The sequence below is a fragment of the Puntigrus tetrazona genome, chromosome 4, assembly GCF_018831695.1.
Source record: "Puntigrus tetrazona isolate hp1 chromosome 4, ASM1883169v1, whole genome shotgun sequence".
In the NCBI taxonomy this organism is placed as follows: Eukaryota; Metazoa; Chordata; class Actinopteri; order Cypriniformes; family Cyprinidae; genus Puntigrus; species Puntigrus tetrazona.
Window position 1 is genome coordinate 22,683,971 of NC_056702.1, and position 23,140 is coordinate 22,707,110.

At 38.4% G+C, this 23,140-nt stretch overlaps 3 protein-coding genes across 6 annotated transcripts; 2 read left to right on the forward strand and 1 right to left on the reverse strand.

Annotated features, from left to right (window-relative positions):
* The first annotated feature begins 1,731 nt into the window (after window positions 1–1,731).
* Window positions 1,732–5,709, forward strand: LOC122343101 (gastrula zinc finger protein XlCGF7.1-like). 2 transcript variants are annotated; one of them, XM_043237429.1, is made up of 3 exons: window positions 1,732–1,780; window positions 2,240–2,436; window positions 3,647–5,709. In XM_043237429.1, the coding sequence occupies exons 2-3, from the start codon at window positions 2,277–2,279 to the stop codon at window positions 4,270–4,272; spliced, it is 786 nt and encodes a 261-aa protein (XP_043093364.1). In that variant the 5' UTR covers window positions 1,732–1,780; window positions 2,240–2,276; the 3' UTR covers window positions 4,273–5,709. The 2 variants fall into 2 exon arrangements, with proteins under 2 accessions (XP_043093364.1, XP_043093363.1); XM_043237428.1 differs by having other exon boundaries at window positions 1,770–1,908.
* A 658-nt stretch (window positions 5,710–6,367) lies between these two features.
* LOC122343088 (gastrula zinc finger protein XlCGF8.2DB-like) lies at window positions 6,368–8,740 on the reverse strand. The gene is made up of 3 exons (XM_043237408.1): window positions 8,688–8,740; window positions 8,184–8,294; window positions 6,368–7,471 (listed from the first exon to the last, which is right to left on the reverse strand). The coding sequence occupies exons 2-3, from the start codon at window positions 8,266–8,268 to the stop codon at window positions 6,681–6,683; spliced, it is 876 nt and encodes a 291-aa protein (XP_043093343.1). The 5' UTR covers window positions 8,269–8,294; window positions 8,688–8,740; the 3' UTR covers window positions 6,368–6,680.
* A 3,089-nt stretch (window positions 8,741–11,829) lies between these two features.
* LOC122342996 (polyunsaturated fatty acid 5-lipoxygenase-like) lies at window positions 11,830–22,524 on the forward strand. 3 transcript variants are annotated; one of them, XM_043237259.1, is made up of 15 exons: window positions 11,928–12,039; window positions 13,671–13,700; window positions 13,841–14,039; window positions 14,141–14,213; window positions 14,539–14,661; window positions 15,251–15,357; window positions 15,425–15,597; window positions 17,040–17,186; window positions 17,302–17,511; window positions 18,350–18,436; window positions 19,822–20,000; window positions 20,133–20,257; window positions 20,387–20,487; window positions 20,571–20,741; window positions 20,828–22,524. In XM_043237259.1, exons 4-15 carry the CDS (start codon window positions 14,182–14,184, stop codon window positions 21,005–21,007), a joined length of 1,635 nt encoding a protein of 544 aa, XP_043093194.1. In that variant the 5' UTR covers window positions 11,928–12,039; window positions 13,671–13,700; window positions 13,841–14,039; window positions 14,141–14,181; the 3' UTR covers window positions 21,008–22,524. The 3 variants fall into 3 exon arrangements, with proteins under 3 accessions (XP_043093192.1, XP_043093193.1, XP_043093194.1); XM_043237257.1 differs by lacking the exon at window positions 13,671–13,700 and having other exon boundaries at window positions 11,830–12,039; XM_043237258.1 differs by lacking the exon at window positions 13,671–13,700 and having other exon boundaries at window positions 11,830–12,039; window positions 20,154–20,257.
* Window positions 22,525–23,140: the final 616 nt, after the last annotated feature.

The following is a 23,140-nucleotide window of genomic DNA, read 5'->3' on the forward strand; positions in this document are numbered from 1 at the left end:
TCAAAAATTCCTGAAGGAGACCAGGATCAAGCACTACTTTGATGTTAGGCGCATAGAAAAGGGTAGGGATGAGAGCAGTTCAAGAGGGACACTTGTGAAAAGTCTGGTTTGACCACATTGTTGCACACAGGTCTTTTACAATATTACATCCATTATTCTCCTATACATCAGTATAGCTGAAACACATTTTTTGCGTCGTTAGGATTGTCCAAGAAGTTGGTCCTGATATCAAAGAACAAGGACTGCGACATCCTGAAAAATTGGCTTCACAGTATAAAGAACCACATGTACTGGACGGCGGCTTCGTCGACTTCAGGGCCGGAGAGGGTGGCTAAGTGGACGTCTCTTTTAAATCATATCCGAGATGTCCACATCCACGAAGACCCTGCTTTCCCACAGTGTTTGCACGCACCACGGGCATCAAGGGACAAAAGCAAATGGTTGAAAGGAGGTGTGTTTGCTGAATACATACAGTAATTATTCGTTTAAAACATTTCAATGGCGGTATTGCTTGTGTTGTTTTATAGGAACAGAGGCCTTTCGCAGATTAGAGAAGGCCTTGACCAATAAAAGGATTTTAGGAGATGTGGAGAAGATGAGTCCTCACCACCAGACCTCGTCGCTGGAGGCTTTTTACAGAGTGATGTTGCGTTTCGCACCTAAGAACGTGCTCTTTCCTTTTCTTGGCATGTTGTGCAGGTAGTTGCAGTGCTGGAGTTAATTACATGTCATACACTAACAGATCATGTTTCTGAGTATTATTATTATTATCCTAAGGCTGTACTTGGCTGCCATGCACTTCAATGAAAATGCTAGCCGTCCCCAAGCTACATCTTCAACCGGTGAGCTGCTATACAGACTGAACTTCACCAAGTCTAAATGAATATTTCTCTTTCGTAATTGAAAAGGGTATTAGACAATTGCAACAGTCTCTATCTGTGTTTATTTTTGTAATTGCAGATTATGTGGACGAACTGATGGAGCTCATTTTTGAGAAGGTGCTCGAAGATCCCGCTCTGTACGAGGCCGAGGTGCAGAAGATCCCCGTCCCTCGCAGTCTCTCTGCCCAATTTAAAAAAAGGCCAACAAGATGGAAGTCATAGCCGGCTACATCTCAAGATTCAATCAAGGACTCGCTGAGTGTTGGGAAAGTCTCCCCTTAGCTTTGGTTCCAAAATATGCAATACTTGTGGACGTTTTTCAGACAAAATGTTTTTTTACGTTTCTTATGCACGTTAACTTTTTAAAACGTGTAAGAAGATGAGTAAAGCAATAAAAAGAGCAAACTAAGTAATATTGACTTATTTCATGCTAATTCAGATTCAAATGCGACTTTTATGAGGTGAAACCTGCCAAAAACATGGATTTTACATGGATTTGTTTTAGCTGCTGGGCTAGTTTTAAGCAACTGGGTGGGTTTTGCTAAGAAAATCTGGCAAACCTGTGCTTACCTGTTTTTACAAAGGTTTTTTTACATTAAACGGGCATAATTTGAGACTAAGGCCCATTAATTGGTTTGATTCCAGCTTTGAAAGTCATTTTTTGTATTAAGCGGTGTTCTCAAAATTAGTTTGTTTATAAGAATCATCAACTTCCAATTTTTAGACCAAGACACTAAAATGCTATCAACAATTCATCCTATTAATTCTTCCTGCGCCATATTATTTACGTGTCTTCGATGTAAATCTCCACCCGTTTATCAAGACTTTTATTTTGTTCTGTTGGTGTGACGTCACCAGGCCGCGCCGCTCTCCCGCGTCTGTGATTCTGCCGAAAAAAGGTGTGTGCTTTTATTAATTTAAAAGCGTTTAAATCAATGTGACACGTGCAGAAAATTAGACATAACCCGTGCGGCTCGATAGCTTAAAGCAACACTTGAATGTTTTATCTGGTGACTTTAAGGACGAGGTGCGTCTCTTTTCTCTCTCTTTTTCGTGCATCTCTTTAAAACGAACTCAGTCGCTGGAGAGTGATGTTGAGAAAATCAACCGATTCATTTGATTTGCAAAATGATTCACTGTTTCGAATCACTGGACTCCCGCTGCTGAAAACTAAAAAAAAAATAAAATCTATATATATATATATATATATATATATATATATATATATATATATATATATATATATATATATATTTAATCTACAAAAATAACTTATTAAAAACAATTTATTAATTTAGTTTTGGTGGCCAGAGATTTAGTTTGGATTAATTTTTCTCTATTATTCTCATCTTGGACAGGAATCATCTGAGATCCATGTGACACAACGTTATAACGATGGTGTTTATTAAAAAGGAGACTGAAGACGTGAAGATTGAAGAAACCTTTGGAGTCGAACACGGAGATGCTGAGGAACAAAGAAAGATGGTGTTCATTAAAGTGGAGAGTGAAGAGATGAAGATTGAAGTCAAACATGAAGATACCGAGGAACAAACAGGTTGGTTTTCATTCTCCAAGTTTCCATTCTGTAATATAACAATACTAAAAGTAACATTATTTGGTGTAGTGTGTTTATGCAATTTAAAGTTTGTTTTTGCATATACTATATATTATTGTTGCTCATCTGTGGCCTGAAATGCATCAGTTTTCACAAAGTAAAACATTTTTATCGTTCTGAAGAGGTGTGCTCTGATTGGCCAGCTATCTAGCGTGTTGTGATTGGCTGAATACCTCAAACGCGTGATTGAAAGGTTACGCCCCTTACCATATTTGGAAACACACTGTGTCTCCGTGACAAAAACACTACAGTGAGGAAAAAAAAAAAAATTATTGTGAAAAAAATGTACTACAAATTTTATAAAGTGTACGAAAAAAGCACCAACAACAACCGAGGCAGTTTTCTGTGACTTTTATTTTGAAATAAGGGACACAAGGAAGTAAGAACGAAAGTGAAAGTAAACAGAGCAGCAGTTTTTCCAAGGCTAAAGAGGGATGGCCTTTTTTCAGCCGCATTTGACCGTTTTACTAAGTTTTATTTTAATTTAGATACTTTAAAATAAACTTCTAAGTGTATGTTCAGCAGTCCATATGAAGGCGACACCATTCATTTAACTAAATAACCACTGTGTATAAAATGCGAATAAGTGATAAAAAGCAGCTGCAAATGTTGTACAAAATAAATGCACTCATCTCTGCACCAATAAAACGTGCAACACTTTGATTCGCTACCAAATTATATGTAAATGTAATTATTACTAATAATAACATTGAAAAGGGTTCAAGGACCTCTCAAGAGACCTCAGCATAAATTATTTTCAGATCACTTTGCTACATACTTTTTGGATTCGAATTGCTTCTGTTGTCCTCATTTGAAAGGCATGTGGGATAAAAGTGTCTGGTTAATGGCTAAATGTCGTGTAAATGTATTATTAGGAGAAAAGCCAAGGACCCAGTACTGATCCCTGTGGCACGCCATACTTATGTTTGATGAAACATCTGTTCATTTACACAAAGTGCTAGCAGTTGGATAGATAGGACCTTGCTCATAAGCCAACTTGATTCTTAAGCTATCCAGGAGAATGCTATGGTCTGTGTTGTCAACAACTGCTTTAGTAGCTTGAAGCAAACAAGGTCTAGCGTACTTTTGGTGTTTGTTGCTCTCTTTCATTAAAACAGGTGTTAAATTGCATTCGTCTTTTTTGTCTTAGACCTGATGAGTGGAGAACTCATTGAAAAGGAAGATAAAGATCGGCACGAGAAACCTAATTTCACGTTTAGTTGCTCACAGACCGAAAAGACGTCCTCGCAAGAAAGAGCTCAAAAGGCTAGAAGTGCGGGTCACTTCACCTGCCAACAGTGTGGAAAACATTTCAACAGGAGAGGAAACCTCAATTACCACATGAGAATTCACACCGGAGAAAAGCCTCACACGTGCCCTCAGTGCGGGACGAGTTTCACTCAAAAAGTGATCCTCGATAGGCACATTAGAGGCCACACCGGAGAGAGGCCCTACAGCTGCAAGCTGTGCGGAAAGAATTTAATGCGGAAAGCAAACCTCAAAAACCACATGAGAATTCATACCGGAGAGCAGCCCTACACCTGCCCGCAGTGCACGAGGACTTTCCTACATCAGCAAACTCTCAAGTACCACATGAGGACTCACAACGGAGAGAAACCCTTCGCCTGCCCTCACTGTGGAAAGAGCTTCGCCGGAAGAGGAAACCTCGTGGTCCACACAAGGATTCACACGGGAGAAAACCCGTTCACCTGCCCACAGTGTGGGAAAGGTTTCTCTCAGAAAGGAAACCTCAAAAGACACATGAATGCACACTGAAAAGAAGCTGTGAGAGGTTGCTCCACAGACACTTCATTGCAGTTCATTGATCTGCAGCGGGACAATGTTATGTTTACAGTGATTGTCCATAATGTCTATCTTAGATAGAGGGTATCCCTTAGATATGCACATTTGGTTTCTTCTTGCATTTGCGTGTAGATTTTTTTTTTCTTTCTCACGACAAAAAAAGCATTCAAGCCACCGTTTATTCTCAGTGAAACTGTCCGACTCTTCACAACTATATCGTGTGAGGCCTCACGTGCAAAATTATCTATTCGATTTTTAAAATCTGTCATATATTCTGTAAAAATCTGACATGGAATGTTAATAATATCTGCTAAGTTGGCTAATGGCTTGTCACTGTAATGAAATGGAGTCACGATCATGATAGTTGCTACAATTGTTGAGAAATATAATGTAGCAATTCGGTATCTGCGCTATTTTTCATAATATTAGTCCCGAGTCATTTCTGTGTGGAATATGATCTAAGGAATCAACTTACATATGCATATGTCATAAGGTGCTGTTTGAAAGGCCATGATTTTGTGTATTGGCTGTAACAGAATATGTCGACATGCTTTAACATTCAAAAAACATAATTTTTCAAGTACTGTACATTAAAGTAGCTCCTCTGCCCCGCCTCTCTCAAACGCGTCATTTTCTACAAAGCCCCTCTTTCCGATATGCACAGTCTGCTATGATTGGCCAGTTCACACAGTGCATTGTGATTTGGACAAACACCAGCTCTGCTAACCCCAAGCCTACTTTCACAGATGTTTCAGGAGTTTAGGCTAATTTGATAACTGGTTTGGATTCAATTCAAATTTCTATTTGGGTTTATGCATGTATTCTTTAAAATGTTAACTGTTTGTTGTCATAGCTATGCAAAGATTTAATTTAAAAAAAAAAAAAAAACAGTATCATAGCTATTAAAGTACATCTCATGATTACAAATCTATTCAATCACAAAGTAAAAAGAGCTGCTAAAGTGGTAGATGGGGTTTAAAATGTAATTATCAGCAACTGTAATTAGTTACATTTAGTCATTTAATTATGCAACGTCATTACATGTAACTAGTGCAGATGAACTAGTTCATGAATGCATAACCTTAACACTGGTCTACTGTAATGCATGTACTTCACTAGAAAAGCTACAGTTAGTCCAAAATTCAGCAAAGCATTCACATAAAATATATATCATAACCTTATACTCCAGTTTTTAAGAAACAGTAAGCCAGGTTAAAGAGATTCATTTTTAATCTCCATTTAAAATGACAAAGTGTGTCTGCCCCCCTGAACAGTGTTAGGTAGATTGTTTTAGAGTTTGGATGCTAAATAAGTCAAGGAGTTTTGAGAACGCATCAGACATGAAGGCATATAATGTGATAAAAGCTTGCCCAAGTACTAGCTGCTGCATTTTGGGCAGGTTAGACTTTATTAAATGCGCTGAGCAAACAATCAATAATAACAACAATCAAAACTTAACGCATGGAAAAATTGAGTTTTACCCTAGACAGACCCAATGAAATTAGACCCGAGTCCGACCTGACCACGTTTATTTTTGAATCCTTACCTTTTTTTTTTTTTTTTTTTTTTTACATGGAGTTGTAAAGTTGAAATTAACACAATTTATGTTTACTCAAATAGTAGGAAAAAATACAGAACTAACATATAACTTATAATTACTTGCTGTAATACAGTAGTCAGAGATTGTTCTTTTCTAGTTTTTAACATCAGAAAGTGAAAATAAAGATAATTTACCAAATCTGCGCTTGTTAAGTGGTCATCGACATTAGCACATATGTATCTCAGTATATTAGTGTATACATATTTTATATTAAAGGTTATTTAAATCCTCCTTTAAAAACAGAAATTTCTCTCTTTATCCGCAGGTATCTCTATTAGCCAGTATTCCTTTTTGACACACTTTTCTCATTTCTGGATTGATTCTGTTTTGCAGAAGCACATGGTAGGTTTTTCCGCTCTCTTCACATGTAACTGTGCGGCAGACTAAGATGTCATACGCTGAATAGATTCCTCTGCCGTACCGTAAATTAGATTATTCTTTAAAGAGAAAACTAAAACTAACAGCAGGTGGCAGTAAATGTCTTTATTCATTTGATTCGATTCATTCAAAAAGTTCCCTCTCTGAGTTATTGGCTCACACGCTTCATTCTCGAAGAACGGAATACCATAAATACATATTTTTTCGTAAATAAGTTACCGCATTAAACTGACACACAGAGAATTTCACGTGAATGTTCACGCAATATTACCATAATTTTACATACGTATAGATAAAGTTAAACATTTTTAAAAAGGTCAATGAAAATGTAGTGTTTGGAAACGACGCACCGAGGAAAACACTGAAAACGTCGCTTGTTGAAGGCTTTTTGATCGATACACATTTAAGGTCGAGGCCTCACGCGAAGCTTGAGCTTGCAGCCCTTTCCACGGATAGGGCAGGTGAAGGACCGCTCTTCAATGTGAACGCTCACGTGAGCCCGGAAGTTGGTCTGGAATTTGAAACTCTTCCCGCACTCGTGGCAGTTGAACGGCTTCTCTCCAGTGTGAATCACCATGTGAACCTTGAGGGACCTTTTGTTGGCGAAACCCTTCCCGCAGCGACCGCACATGTGAGGCTCCGCTCCGGAGTGAGTGACTACGTGACTCCGGAGGTGATTCGGATCGGTGAAACTCGATCCACACTGGCGACACACGAAGCTCTCCAATCTTGAATGAATCTTCATGTGGTTGCTAATGGCCGCTTTGTGCCTGAAGCGCTTACCGCACTGATCGCAGGAAAATTCGCGGTCACCGTTGTGGCTGTTCATGTGGTAGTCGAGGCTGAGTTGCGCCGTGAAGCTCTTTCCGCACAGCTCGCAGCTGTAGGGCTTGTCTTCGTCGTGAACCCGCACGTGTCGGTCGAAGTTGACTTGCTGAGTGAACCTGATTCCGCACTGAGGACAGGCGACGGGCTTCACTCCGCTGTGAACCCTCATGTGCACTTTAAGGTTTCCTTGATGGCTGAAACACTTCCCGCACTCGGAGCAGATGACGCGATTTCTAACTCGAGACTTCTGAGCTTTTTCTTGTGAGGGAGTCTCTTCGGTCTGTGAACAACTTAAAGACTTTTCTCCAGTGCTGCGATCGCGTTTCTTATACCGATCTCTACTCTCTTCTATCAGCTCCATCAGGTCTAGAATGAAAAGAGACCAATACAAGTTAAGCCCGGTTTAAAAGCAGAGTAACGATGGCCTTGTGGACAGTAACAGTCCTGCCGAGTTAGACCCACTTCAAGCAATTTTTGAAGACCTCGATTGAGTCGGGAGCTAAAACCAGGGATGCCCCAAAGCCGTAGTTTAAGTTTTTCAAACAATGTTCACTTTTGCAGATGTCCTGATATCAGTCAGGGTCCGAGCCCCATTGTAAAACAGCAGCAGTGTTTACTAAAGTTGTATTTCCTCTAGAGCTATTAGATCTTCAACAGCATAGATCACAACGAGAATTACATACGCAGTTGCGGATAAGAAATCGATACGGTTTATGTCCTAATGTGATTAGGACCACTTTGTAGTCAATGTAGCGATTACTTCCATTTTGGCCGCAAACATGATCTAAAGTCAAGCGTCTAATTAACCGATTAATTCATTAATTATTAACCGATTAATAACCCGCTTCATATTTTGTCCGATTTCTCCACTGCTCAAGAAACTCTTAAACGTGTTACACTCCATCATTGATTGGTTGGGATACTTTTCTCTTATTCTTTTTCATTTAAGGCATGTCTTAATAACAAATGTCAAACTGATAAGCAGCTTCTTCTTTCCACAACATCGTTCATTTCGGTAGAGCTGGAGATTTTAGGAAGGATCAAATGAGTCAGTTGGGTTTAGAGAATGAAAACCCACCTATATCTTCATCGGTGTCTTCTTGTTTTACTCCAAATGCTTCTTCAATCTTTATATCTTCAGTTTCCTCTTTAATAAAAGCCATCTTTGCAATTGCGTGCACATGGATTTCTGTTTGGGATGAAAGAAATTAGCAGAAAATCAATGGATAAATAAATAAAACTCAATCAGCTCCCTAGTTTTTTTGACTGATTGTCAATGGTCTTTACTGACACAGATTTACCACAAACACTCAAAACTAGCACTATACATCAATAAAGTGTTCACTTTCTTCGTAACATCTGCAGTCGGTTCGCAAAAGTTGTCATTCCACCTGTCTGTGCTTTATTATAAACTGACAGAAATGAGACGCACCTTCTGTTATAATGTGCAGATGCGCTTTATTCACACAAAATAACCTCCGTTCACGTTAGACAAGGTATTTCAATGTTACATATGAATACAAAATAAAAAAATCAACGAACCGCGCACATATAAACACTTTAAACGCGTAAAAACACAAACCTATCTTCTGTCGAACCAAAACAAACAGCCGGAGCGCGGCGCAGACCGATGACGAAAACCAAAATAAAAGTCCCACCCACGAGGGCAGAAAATAAAGCGATGCAAGGTTGCGTTGTCAGTAAAATACAAATTTAAATACATGTCGGTCAGTAGTGTGCTGACCCTACTAGGAAAAAAAAATCAGAATGTAAAGAAATGCAAATAATCTAACTAATAGAAAATGTCCAAAATATCAGCGATGAATCACTATATAGGCAGAAACTTGCACCCAGTGTGTGAACTCCTAAAAATGAAAATAAATAAATAAATGAAAAATACGCCCACCCACACACATTTTAATGGTTTCTTATTTATTGTTCAGGACATCTGGAGCACTAAAAAGCTGTAAGTCTCCGGTGTCCCCTGAATGCTCTGCCAAACATCTCGAATATGTGTTCCTGAGCACACACATATATAAAGCACAAGAGTTTGTGTCAAAAAACACCAAATACACACAAATACAGCTGGTTATGTCTCTGAATCTTACAAATCAAACAGACTTGTTTTCCTCTTTGGTGGGAATTATTTAAATGAGGGACATTGTGACCTGCATTGAGTAACGTGTTAAGTAATCGGATTTATTTTTTAAGTAACTAATACAGTAACATATTAATTACAACAAAATAAGAGCATTACGAATTTAATTAGTAAACTTGTTTTTATTTTATTTTATTTCTGTATGTTGAGAGAGATCGGGATGCAGATCTGAGGCACTTCCTTCAGCCTTAAGATTATTCTTTTAACTGTTGGTGTGAAAAGACCTTTACAGTTGACATAATTAAAAAAAGTTCTTATTTTCTTTTAATGATAGTGTATGGGGAGTAAAGGAAACTGACTTTCATTGTATGGAAACAAACAGCTCGGACATTCTTCAAATTAAATTGACCAGCCATACATAAACAGCATAAATATGAGTAAACGAGTTGTAAAATTAGTTTTCTCCATTATTTGTTTTTAGCTCTTCTTCTGAGGTACCAGGTTTTAAAATCACTTTTTGCTTTACAAATGGATTTTATACATTGTATACTTGTTTTTTGTTAAATATTTCTGATATTCTCCTTCAAAACTAAAACAGGATTTACTTACTTGTGTTGGGTCATCTATTTTCATATGTTCTTGATGTATTTGATAGCACCCGTGATAGCAGTCCCACATATTCTAATCCACTTCTATGCCGAATGCATGTTCTCTTATTTAAGTCATGTTATATATATTTCCCTTCTCAATCTACATATTTTCTGAAAAACAAACAATTAGTAAACAATTAATAAGAGTTTTCCGGTGGGCACCTCCATCCACTTTTTACAACAGTCGTGTTCAACTGTTGGAACAAAAGTTTCTTCCTCCATGTTACATGTTTCCAACTCTAGCACTAGCTCCGCCAGATCCTCCTGTGGAGTCAGGACAAATTCCTCTCTCTGAGAGCAATTCCTATTCTTGACCATTTGAATGTGGAAGCAGACGTCGACACGGGCCAAGGCCCAAGGAATGGATGCTTCGATGTGGTGAAGCAGATATGGAGAACCTGGAGGTGGACCTTTGCGCAAGTCATCAGAATGCACAATGTCCCCTGGTTCTCTCTAGCTCCTTCAGCTCCCCTGGGACTGGATGCTATGGTACAGATCTGGCCGAGACTTTTCCCCCAATCGCTCTGCTTCTGGTAGTTCTGATGAGAGTGCACTGAGACGGTGTTCGCTTACTGTTAGTAGCCCCATTCTGGCCGCTCATAGCTTTTGGTCTCCCAGCTGAGGTGGTAGAGACCTTTCATCAACCCAGAACTCCCTCAATGAGGAAGCGTATGCCCTAAAGTGGAGGTTCTTCACTTCATTGTGCAGAGTTCGCCAGCAAGACCCAGCTAACTGCCCAGTTGGTTCAGTTCTGAAGTATCTGCAAGCTAGATTCTCTGCAGGGTTATCCCACTCCACATTGATGGGAGTCACAAGCAGTATGGCGGCCTCAAGGGCCTATTTGGCAGGTGCCCTGTATAGGCCATCTGTGGGTTGGTCCACCCCCTCTACCTTCATCCATTTCTGTGGACTGGACTTTGGTAGGTCTTCAGTCCTCTCGTCCAAGTGGTTTATGTCAAGACATAGACACAGGGCTAGGACTCTTGTTCCTCATAGCGTTTTAAATGCAGTTCAAGAATGTATTCAGGTAATGAATATAATCATGTTTCTTTGAGGGAACGAGACACTGCATCCCGTTGCCATACTTCAGGCAGCTTTTTTTTTTTCCATTTTCCATTTTTCAAGTCTGAGATGCAAGAGTGAAAAGTAAAAGTGTGGGTCACGTTATAAAACTAAGCAACACCAGTGTCAGATGCAATATGTGTAATTAAGGATTAGTTAAGGAAAAATGAGTAGTGAAACAAATTCAATGCAGCTTTTTTAACAGGCACATGGAACTGTAAAGTGTTAAAAAATCAGATTTAATGCTGAAGGTAAAGTTTTAGCCAATGTTCAAATATTTGGTGTCTTTATTTTGGTCCAAATAACTGATTATTTTTGTGTTTTTCTTGAAGGTGGAAGGAGTGGTGTCACGCGTGTGGTTAGCAGGAGAGCACACAACTAGCATAAAGGGAACTAAAAGGCTTTAATCTACTCAGATGATGAAATAAACAATATAAATACAGGCAGGCAGGCAGGCAGATAGGACGAAATCACACGCACATAAAGACGAGATTGGATAAAAAACTGAAATCACAGGACTTAACTACACACAGGTGAAAACGCTGAGACTAAAGTAGTTCACACGGAACACATGGCACACAACAAAAACAATAACAAAGTCCAGAGAACGTGACAGGCGTTCTGATTTCCCCCTGAGCATTGATGCCAACTCAAGCACTGAACTTCCTTTGGACATTCAGTTTGAAGCTGCAAAATCTGTGGACTTCTCTTTAAATTTCATTAAAGCGTAGACTGCACAGTTTTTGCTCATCTTCAACAGATAAGCATGTTGTTTTTTTTTTGCTGTGCCGCTGTTTGATTGTTGCTAGGAAGCACATACATTTACACATACACATACAAGCCCATATTTTCCTTCTATTTTCATCGCTCATTTATCATCATTTTTTTTTCTTTATCCACAAACATGACTGGAGGCCACACCCAAAGCAGAAGTGAAAAAGAGAGTCTGTCGTGCTCGTCCTCATTCGAGCAGGATGTTCACGTACAAGGTTTCCATCACCACTGGCGAACAGGAGTATGCTGGGACAGTTAATAAAATTCACCTGACCCTGGTGGGCACGGAGAGATGCGGTGACAGAACTCTACTGGACAAATCCTTCTTCAAACGTTTTGGAAAAGGATCGGTGAGAATTGTTTTTCCCCTTACAAATTCAGCACGAATGGAATTGTCAATGTATGTGTCAAACACTTTTGACATTCAATGTCTTAAAACAGAAATAAGGAAGGAAATTCTTTTTTGAAGATGCTAAATTAAAAAGTTAGTTACTTACATTTTTTAGTAATAGCATAAATTATCCAAAAGTTATAGTATTTTAAAACAAAATAAGCATTTTAGTTTAGCCCTTGACACTCTGAAGGCATTTTAAATACCAAAGTTCCAAAAGCATAAAACGACAGATCTCATTTTGAAATAAATCGTTTTACATATGCATACATATATTTTCATATTTTTTTGGTGATGTGAGCTGTATGTGAAACATAAAAGCTGCAAAAGAATCTCTGTTTGTGAGTCGTAAAATTGATAAATGACCATCAGGCGACGCCTGGGCGTCAGGACAGCCTTCTTCCTACTTCTGGTCTTTGTCTCTCAGGGATCAAAACTCCTAAAAACTAACCCAACCGACACTGAACACAGAGCCTTTTTGTTGTATGAATCCATTAGTGGACCAGATGTGCAAAACAACTAATTAACCCGAGCTAGCATAAATCACTAATCCAATAAACACAAGCATTTTATTTACAAACTCAAAGTGGTCATGGAAGGGATTCAGAAAAAACCCACAATGTGACCACACATCCCATGCTTCTTAAAAACAAGTAAACTTAAATATTCATAGTTTCAAAAAATCTCTTATAGTCCTCCAACATATTTGTTTTGTAATGAAAGCTTGCTATGTTAATCTATGCATAACCATTCGAAATGAGTGCAAGATATTTGAAGTTTGGCGTTTAATGAAAGCTTCTGACATTTGCCTTGTCATGGTGTGAATGAGTGTTTGTTATCTGTTACTATGTGAGAGGTAGGAAACGCTATAAAAGTTGATAAAACTCACAGAGATGTCTTTCCCCTCATGAGATACTAGACACTGTGTTAATGTAAGATAATTTATGCACGAAAGAAGATCAGTGCTGGGCGTGGATCCGCCCATCGATTGGAGGACCCCCTTTGGGGGATGAACTCTAATCAGCTGTTAAAATGACAAAGACAAAAGGAAACTTGTTGCGTTGCGCTATATCTTTTTGCCAAACAAAACCCAGAAAACTCGCTGCTGGAACTGCCAGGGACCCTCAGACAACTGCTGAGAGCATGAACCACTGAGACTCACTCCAGTGTCCTGCCAGCGAGACCTTCATGAACCCTCTGAACATCTCAAACCCACACAAAGAGAACTTCTAGAACTTCCAGCAGTAAGCGACCGGCCATTTATGGTGAGGGATTTCCAAAAGACATCATCTAGGAAGATCGCCAACCAATCAGAAGCACCAGGAACCCTAACTTCGACTCATTAATGCAAACAAACTTCCATCTCTTACTTAAACAGTGCTAAATTTAAGAAGTTAATCATAGGAGAAATCTCTGCTTTGGTGAATTGTCCTGGGTTGCGATCTTAGAAACTACTAGACTTTTAGTTAAATTCAGGATTCCTCCCAGACCGTTGTGTTTATGTGTCTGTGTGAATGTGAGAATGTGTAACCAAAACAGCCTGGTTTCAAACTTTACTTCTTTCAAAATATCTTCCTTTGTGTTCGTCAGAAATTCATATAGATTTGGAACTACTCGAGGGTGAGTAAATGATGACAGAATTTACATTTTTGGGTGAACTATTCCTTTAAGGGAATTTTGGTTCCTCAGTTCATGACCCCTTTAATTTTTGCACGGAATTTGTGTGATTCAGTTATGTCTAACAGAAGTTGTGGTTAAAGGTGGTATCTGTTGACATCAAAGCGAAGGAGCTCCTTGGAGACATAGTGCTGGTGAAAGTCGAGAAGGAGAAAATCTTGATAGATGATTACTGGTACTGCAGAAGCATCAGTGTGACGACCCCCTCTGGAGACTGCTTTGAGTTTCCTTGTTATCGCTGGATAGCCAGTGAAAAGGAAGTGATCATTCGGGATGGCAAAGGTGAGTCCTGCCCCGACTGTGTTCACTATCCAGTCCTGAGTGAAAAAGATCACGAATACTGTTGTTTTGGTGTGTCTGTGTGTATCTGCATGTTTGTTTAGATCAATTGCCTCAAGATGATAATCTGAAAGAGTACAGACGCATGGAACTGGAATCCAGACAATTACTGTTCAGGTTTGACTGCACAGTTATAAACCCGTGTAAATATTCAACAATTATTTAATCATTTGGAAGTGTTTTTGAATACTATACAGCCTAAACGAGTCATTAGTCATTTGTATCACACTTCGGTGGTGGCGACAAGTCACTGCGTAACTCATTTGCATATTTCACACCTATGTTCTACTTTGGCTCGTCACAAAGAAATTGAAAAAAAATAATAGTGAAATGAATTCAACACAGCTTTTTTTAATTGGTTGAAGAAGGCACATGGAACTGTAAAGTGGACTATTTCTTTATTTTGGTCCAAATAACGAATAATTTTTGCGGTTTTTTGAAGGTGGAAGGAGTGGCGTTCTGGTTTCCCCCTGAGCATTGATGCCAACTCAGACACTGAACTTCCTCTGGACATTCAGTTTGAAGCTGCAAAATCTGTGGACTTCTCTTTGAATTTCATTAAAGCGTAGGCTACACAGTTTGTGCTCATCTTCAACAGATAAGCATGTGACACCAGGAAGTATCGTAGTGCAGCTTAAACATAACCAGGCACCATTGATGGGAATACCGATGTTATAAACTTTACTAATATAAAATGAGAATTAAACGTGGCTTTATTATAAATTATTTTAGGCTAATATTATTAGGGCTATAATTGAAATTTTCATTTCAACTTAATGGATACACAGCGTAACGTACCTATATTTGACACACCATAAACTATTGTGAAAAGGGTAAAAATAGTGTAGGTTAGTATACAATGTTTTATAATCATAATTTATTATATTTTGTGTCCATTTTATTCATTTAACATATATTTTAATCCAAGTTATTTAACATATTTGAAAATTTAAAAACAAATTACTTTCTTTGGTAATTAGTTACTTTTATAATGATTTTATAATGAACTCAGTAATTAGTTCAGTTACTATTTGTGAGAAGTAACTATTAACTATAACTACTTTTTTAAAGTAACGTTCCCAACAATGCCAGGCATCAAAAATCTGATTGTGAGTATTCAGTTGTATTTTTCTTAGCATGTTCTTTACTTTCAGGATTGGGAATCTCGGTCTTAATGAATTTCTGAAACTGTTCCAGTCCTCATGGAAAGATATTGCAGATTTTGGAAAAATATTTGTGAAAATCAAGAACACTGTGTCAGGTTTGTCCTTTTTTTTTTTTTCTTCCTATAAAAACTGGCAGCTGACTTTATAAATTTACCTTGGCAGAGTATGTGATGAAGAACTGGAATGAGGACTTCTTGTTTGGCTATCAGTTTTTAAATGGCTGCAATCCTGTGATGATCAGTAAATGCTGGAATCTTCCAAATGAGTTTGCAGTTACTCAGGAGATGGTGAAGGGCTCCCTGGATAGAGGTCTCACACTGCAAGAGGAATTAAAGGTTAGGAAAAAAATACAGACGCTGTTTTCAACTGTTTTATATTATGCTAAATAAAAACAAAAACTCAAGCTGAAAATTGTCAAACTACTCAACATAAGGCAAGTTTTGAACATTCTGTATTAAAAAAAAATATCATCTGATGCGTAAAAAGCATTTGATAGGGTAAAGTTGCAATATGTTAATGACGTATTGACTCGTTTTGGTTTTGGAGATTATTTTCATCGCTGGGTCAATATTATATACTTTAAATCAGTAGCTGAAGTTAGGGCGAACAAATGAATTAGCAAGACCTTTCAAGAGAAGGTTTGCATCTGCCAAATTTGCCGTGGGACTATTGGTCTGCCAACCTGGCTAACTCCTACTATTGGTTTTCCTCACAGCAACCATTACCCTGGAAATAGAAATAGATTCAACAATCATAGATATAGGCCGGTATTTGTACTTTGTGTAAGAATTTGAAAAGGAGTCCTAAAAATCAATTTGTTAAAAGTACCTTTAATGGTATGGAATGATGCTCAGTTTATATTGGGAAGGTCCTAAATCTTTCCTACTTTTCCCCTATTTGGATAAAATGAATGGCTTTAAACAGTTAGCATTAAAAGGTATTTGTAAGACTGATTAAGCACGTTACTGCATGAGGTGTGCTGTTTGTTCGACCGAGTCCAGCTCCATCCCAAGAAAAGAGGTCCTCTGCATCAGGGAGAGTTTGCTCTTTCCCCAGTTGACCCTAAGACCCAACTGGCTGAGGTGCGCTAACACCAAGTCCCTGTGTTTGCATAACTGTTCTTGGGACTGTGCTAGAATAAGCCAGTCATTGAGGTAGTTAAGGATGCGAATGCCCTGCTCCTCTCTCTGTGGAGCAAAGACTGCCTCTGTGAAGACGCAAGGCAACATGGAAAGCACAAAGTGTAGGACCATGTACTGATACGCCGACCTTCGAATGCAAAAATGCAAGAATGGCCTGTTGCGTGGTAGAATTGAAACATAGAAGTACTCATCCTTCAGGTCTATCACTGCAAACCAATCTCAGGGATGGATACACCCAAAGATGCGTTTCTGCAAATGAAATGCTCTCTGAAGGACTCGCACATCCAACATTGGTCGTAACCCACTGCCTTTTACCCAAGACAAATCTTTATCACTGGTTGATAGATAATAAAGTTTTGAATCTTGAAACTTGAATCTCTTATCGGCTAGAGGTATTGGCTCTATCGCATCCTTCTCCAGTAGTACTGTGGTCACTGCATGCAAGACAAAGGCATCAGCATTTTCACTGAAGTAAAGCGAGCACCGCTGTACTCGGCAAGTCAATGATCCAAACTGAATCGCATAACCGAGCCTGACAGTTCAAAGAAGCCAATGGGACGGGCTGGGAAGTGCTAGCCAGGCATCCCAACTATGAACAGAAAATTCTCTGTCAATCCAATACCACTCTATTACAGGGAGGAAACATCTACATAGCAGACTATGCAATACTCAAGGGAGTTCACGCCAATACCACAGACCCACATACCAAGCAGTATTTGGCTGCTCCCTTCTGCCTGCTGTACAAGAACAGCCAGAATGAAATCGTACCAATTGCTATTCAGGTACCTGTATAAATAATTTAGTAACATTAGTACTAAATTATTTATTTATTATTATTAGTAACATTGGCATTTTTACCAAATACTCAGTTTGGTCATGCTTCCATTTGTGAAACAGCTCAGTCGTCAGACCACCGCGGGAGCGGGAAACACAGTCTTTCTCCCAAGCGATAATGAGTATGACTGGATGCTAGCCAAGATGTGGGTGAAATCCTCCGACTTCAATGTTCACCAGCTGGTCACACACCTTCTCAGGACACATCTGATATCTGAGGTCTTTGCCATAGCCATGTACAGACAGCTCGCTGCAGTCCACCCCATATACAAGGTACCCATGCTTTAAGGCTTTTATTGGTAAGACTCTCTTTTGATGTTAATGAAATGTTGTTTAAAAAAGGACATGCATTGAAACATTAGCAATTAAAAAGCATGGATGCAGTATTTTTTTTACAACTGATTTTATTACATATTCATATGTAAGAATTTATAATAATTGTAAAATGATTCATCATTCAGTTTTTTTATATAAACTATACATTCTGTTAGTTTCTCAATTTGGTGTGTATCATCTGGCTGCAAAGAAATGTAGAGCTGAGTATCATTAGCATAGCAGTGACAGCTAATGCCATGTCTCCTAAATAATAACATGTAAATTGTGAAAAGTAACGGTCCTAGCACTGAGCCTTGAGGAACTCCATATTTCACTTGTGAATGATATGATACCTCCTCATTTACTGCTACAAACTGATAGCTATGTGATAAATACGATTTGACATGCTAAGACGCTTCCACTAATGCCAACATAGTTTTCTGGTCTCTTCAAGAGAATGCTGTGATTGATAGTGTTGAACGCTGCACTAAGATCTAATAGCACTAATAACGAGATAAAACCACGATCAGATGATAGAAGCAGGTCATTTGTAATTCTAACTTGTAACTCTAACTTAAAAACATTGGTGTAAATTATCATATTGCTTTTGGTATAAAAGCAAAAAAACATTTAAGGCAGGATGTGATTTTGATTTTATCATGTATGAATAAGGGACCTTTTGGCAGGAAGTGGTACAAACACTGAAACAAGTCAACTAGAGTGATTTATTGCTTTATTGAAGGTCACTGTCTTGCTGCCATTTTATATTTTTAAAAGCTTATTTTTCTTCTTACAGTTGCTGATACCTCATGTCCGTTACACCATTGCCATTAACACTGCAGCTCGTGAAAAACTCATCTGTGAATCTGGGCTCTTTGATAAGGTATCTTTAACTCTACACAAACAGTGCTTTGTAAGAAACCACTACTTTTTCATTCATGGTATCTCTGATATGTCTGCATTACTTTAAGGTCATGCAGTTGTTATCTAGCCTATAATATTCAATCTCTCACTGACATATGTTACAAAATAGTGGGACGATTCCTGCATACAAATAAAACCTCCTAAAGACACGTTTCTTTGTCCTCTCCACTTTAGCTCTGAAGCCTTTGACTCTTAGTAGACCACAGCTGCAGAAAGAGTAATGGCGCCCCCACAGTCCAAAATATGTATGAAACAATGTGATTTATTTTAATAACATGAACCATTCATGGGTTTTCTTCTACATATTTTAGTAAGGGACATAATTTAGGTTATATTAAGTCATACAAGCCTCAATCCCGGGTTTTCCCTTTAAGCTACAATACAGTCATATTGCCGTTTTAAACATCAGCGAGACTGTTGGCTCCATTGGAAAATCCCACCGTAGTGTAAGAGGCAGTCAGCACTGTGGCTCAAAACGAAGTGGAAATGTAAAAGAATCATTAAGATGGGGAAATATGTCCAGCAAAAGGTTCTGAGTATCTCAAATGTAGGAAAAGGGGTCATTTTGCTGCAGTTTGTACAGCATGATGTCTGCAAATGCTCATTACTCCTTTTGGAAGATATATCTTCTGCAAGCTACTTTGCGTCAAATGAATTGAACAAACGTGAAGGAAACAGGAAATCACAAATGAGCGCAGTACAACATTATGAAAGTGACTTTGAATGTTTTAATGACTTTTAAATATTGGGCCACACTGGAATGGGGAACAGAGTTAATTGTAATGAAGCGTCGAAGACATGGGGATCCATTTGCGACTGAGCTTTAATAGTGGTCAGGCAGGCAGGGTCAAACAGGAGCAAACCATAATACACAAGGGAAATCCAAGAGATGTAAACGATAACGGGCAGAAGGTCAGAAGGCAGGCAGATATCAATCACAGGAATAAACAAGGTACAGGTCGGCAACAGGAAAACAAACACGGGAATAAACGCTCAGAATTGCTGTAGGTACAAACAAGACTTCGCGATGAGTGATCGTGAGGGAGTCCATTATAAAGGCTGGGTAATGCGGAACACCTGGTGGCTGTAATCAGCCCAAGGTACGGGGTTGTGGGAAATGTAGTCTTTTAGTGATTAGTATTCCGGTGAGAGCTCCCTCCGGTGGTGGTCGGAGAGAGCCACAGAGGTGCTGTTCGTGACAGTTAATATAGCATCACAGTTTTAACAGTCAAGAGATGAAAAATTTATATGCTCAGTAATTTTTCACTTTTTAAATTCTATGCTGCATACATATTTTCCCTCATCTCTACTAACTGTAGGCTCTGGTGTCTTTTTACTTCAAAGGCTAATGGCACAGGTGGAATTGCAATTGTCGAAGTGGTTCAAAAGGCCATGAGGACTTTAACCTACAAGTCTCTGTGCTTCCCTGAGGCCATGAAAGCTCGAGGAGTGGACAACAAGGAAGATTTACCCAACTATTACTACAGAGATGATGGCATGATGGTTTGGGAGGCAATCAAAAGGTAGTTGAAAATTTCACAAATTTACAGGATGTTCAAAGGCTAATGGCGAGAATGAGTAACAATTAAGTGATTAGCATTTATATTTATATTTGAATATATTCAGATTCGTCATTTTATTGAATCTTTCTCCAGCTTTGTTTCTGATGTGGTCAGGTTCTACTACAGCAGTGATAAGACAGTTCAGGAGGACGAGGAGATCCAGGCATTTGTTCAAGATGTTTGTTTCTCTGGTATGAAGAACAGTCCCAAGGATTGTGGTGAGTACAGGGTCAGTTTACTAAAATGTTTGAATTCAAGTATGAATGTTCATATGATTGCTTGCATATGCATCATTTACATGGTGGACAAGTTACCTACACGGGGTAAACATTTTACAATGTTCACAGCATTTCCTAATTGTCTGAAAACTCGGGAGCAGTTGGTCGAGTACTTGACTGTTGTGATCTTCACAGCTTCTGCTCAACATGCTGCTGTCAACTTTGGACAGGTGGGATTAGACCCGCTTTACTGGATGAATATAAACTCTTACTAGGTTACTATCCATAGGCTGAGGTTTGTACCTTGTTCCAGTATGACTGGTTTGCCTGGGTCCCCAACTGTCCGTCCACCATGAGGAAGCCTCCTCCCACACAGAAAGGCCAGGTGGATATGAAGTACATCATGGAGAGTCTGCCGGACCGCACACGTTCCAGTTGGCATCTAGGAGCAGTTTGGGCCCTCAGTCAGTTCCAGGATGAAGAGGTTTGAGGAATTCATTACTATTTTGAATATACAAATTTGTTGATAAAATAAAGTAAAACAGTATTTTGTCCGAATCTTCTCCCCAGGTACTTTTAGGAGTGTATCCAAATAAGCACTTCACTGAAAAATCAGTCACAGAAGCCACTAAGAGTTTCCGCAAGAAATTAGTTGAAGTGACCAACATCATCAAGAGGCGAAATGAAAAATTGAAAGTGCCCTACTGGTATCTGTCTCCAGACAGAATCCCTAACAGTGTGGCCATCTGAGAGAGCATCTGTGGGAAACATTTCCACACCACAGTTGATTTGATGAAATCTGAGCTTTGAAATATATGCAACTAAGATTATTCAGTAAATCAGCTCTGCCCATTTTTACTATCAATCACTTTATGTCCTGCTTTATGCTCTTGGCCTTCTCAGGCTAATAATGTATAAGTCTGATAATATACCTTCGATTACCAGACAAGCTTTGCTGTCAATAGGTTGTAGTTGTTTTGGATACCAGACAAAACGTCTCAGGTTAAGTATGTAAGGATGGTTCCCTGAGAAGAGAACGAGTGACTGTGTCCTCTAGAGGTCGCTGTACAGTGAACTCCTTCAGCATGAACAGTGTCTGACGCATATACTGATGTACATTATATGACATTATCTCCTTTAGCCAAAGGCCTGAGCTACGTATATGGCACTTATAATATGACAAAACAAACTGAATTTGTTTTATAGACATATATTTTGAAACAGCATTTTATTTCATATACACTTTTTTAAAATACAGCTTGAATACGAAGAGGAAATTCAGAGCATCAAATTCAATATTCAAAAATTCAGCACGCAGAAATTTCAAAAAGATCTCAGAAAAGTCAAATGGAGCATTTTGACCAGTTAGCTATTTTCTGACACGAGATCTGGGCTAGATCTAGAGATTTTAGGCAGATCTAGGCAATCCATTTCCTGTTGGCAATTTCACATTCATTGTAGATAATATTGATTAGAATAAATAGGTTCTTCTGTCTTCTGTCATTGTTATTGAATCCTTGCTGCTGTTTTGTCTTTCGAGCAAAGGCATTGTTAATAAACATTATTACACCATATATTGGGGACTGAGGGTTTTCGAATCTCCCTTCGAATAGTCGACTTATAATAAAATCGTATGTTTGAGGGCGGGGCAAAAGAACATTTTTGATCAGAATGTGTCTCCAGCATGAGGTGTTTCAAACTCTTCTAATCATTTTGGAATACTTAGGAAAACCCTGAAACATTTAAAAACAACCTGTATTTACAATCGTCCCGTGTGACAGAAGCAGATCCACCCAAAACAATAATGCTGTTTAATCACTAGAAGGCAGAACAAGATAAGGGATGACAAAATGTACAAAGCAGTCATTTTGCCATGAGTCTAAAGTATCACAGAAGCTAATTTTAGACCATCTTCCTCGTTCTTACAATGATCCAATTCAGATCCTTCATCACCATCATAAATCTCCTTCATCTTTAACATCACCACCAATAAATCATCAACATGGACCACACCACCCTCACCGAACCTGGAACTGCCTTCATCTTCACAAAATCTTGCACCATCATCATCATCTACACCACCTCAAACCTCTCCATCTTCATCTTCAGTTTTGAGTAATTTGGCTGTATCCTACATTGTAGAATGAAAAATGAGATTACAGTGTTCTAATAAACTTTAAAAAACAAAATGTACCAAATCAGTTAACTTCTTCTGACACTATGGAAAGTCCTAAATCGCAACAAAATAAAAACGTCTTAAACCTTTCCTTATAGCCTAATTTTTCTTGCTATGCTTTCTTAAGTAAAAAAAAGTGTCTCGTTTAATAAATATTCTTATATATATGAGTTATTCCATAATTGCAGGTACATCTGCATTTTATTCAAATAGTTTAAATTTTTGTTTTTCTTGACTGATTGTTATGAATTACAAGATATTTCAGTTCATAACAGTATAATCAATGTGTAATTAAATATTTTATAGTATTTTTCTTTTGCCAACATTTTATTTAATAGTTATTAGTTTATTATTATGCCTAAAACTGCAGAACGTCCCTCAGAAGAACAGCTTGATCTGACACATCTTTATTCAGTGGAGGGGGATCATTTCTAATATGATTTTCGGCTGTCCCAGACAAAAAAAAATTTGTGGAATTTCTGATACGCCACAGTTATTTTGCAATACAAATCTTCCCTCCGGGAAGTATTTTTTTCTTACACTGTTAAGTTTAAATGGCTTGGCGTGGTATTGTGTGTAAAACAGGTTAATCTACAAGTCCTTCATTCATGCTAAGTTTGCTTTCATACAAGAAATCTAATTTCAGACTAATAAAAGAATAACCTGGTAGTGTTTCTTTTGAAGAATGCCGTTTTCCACTAATACTT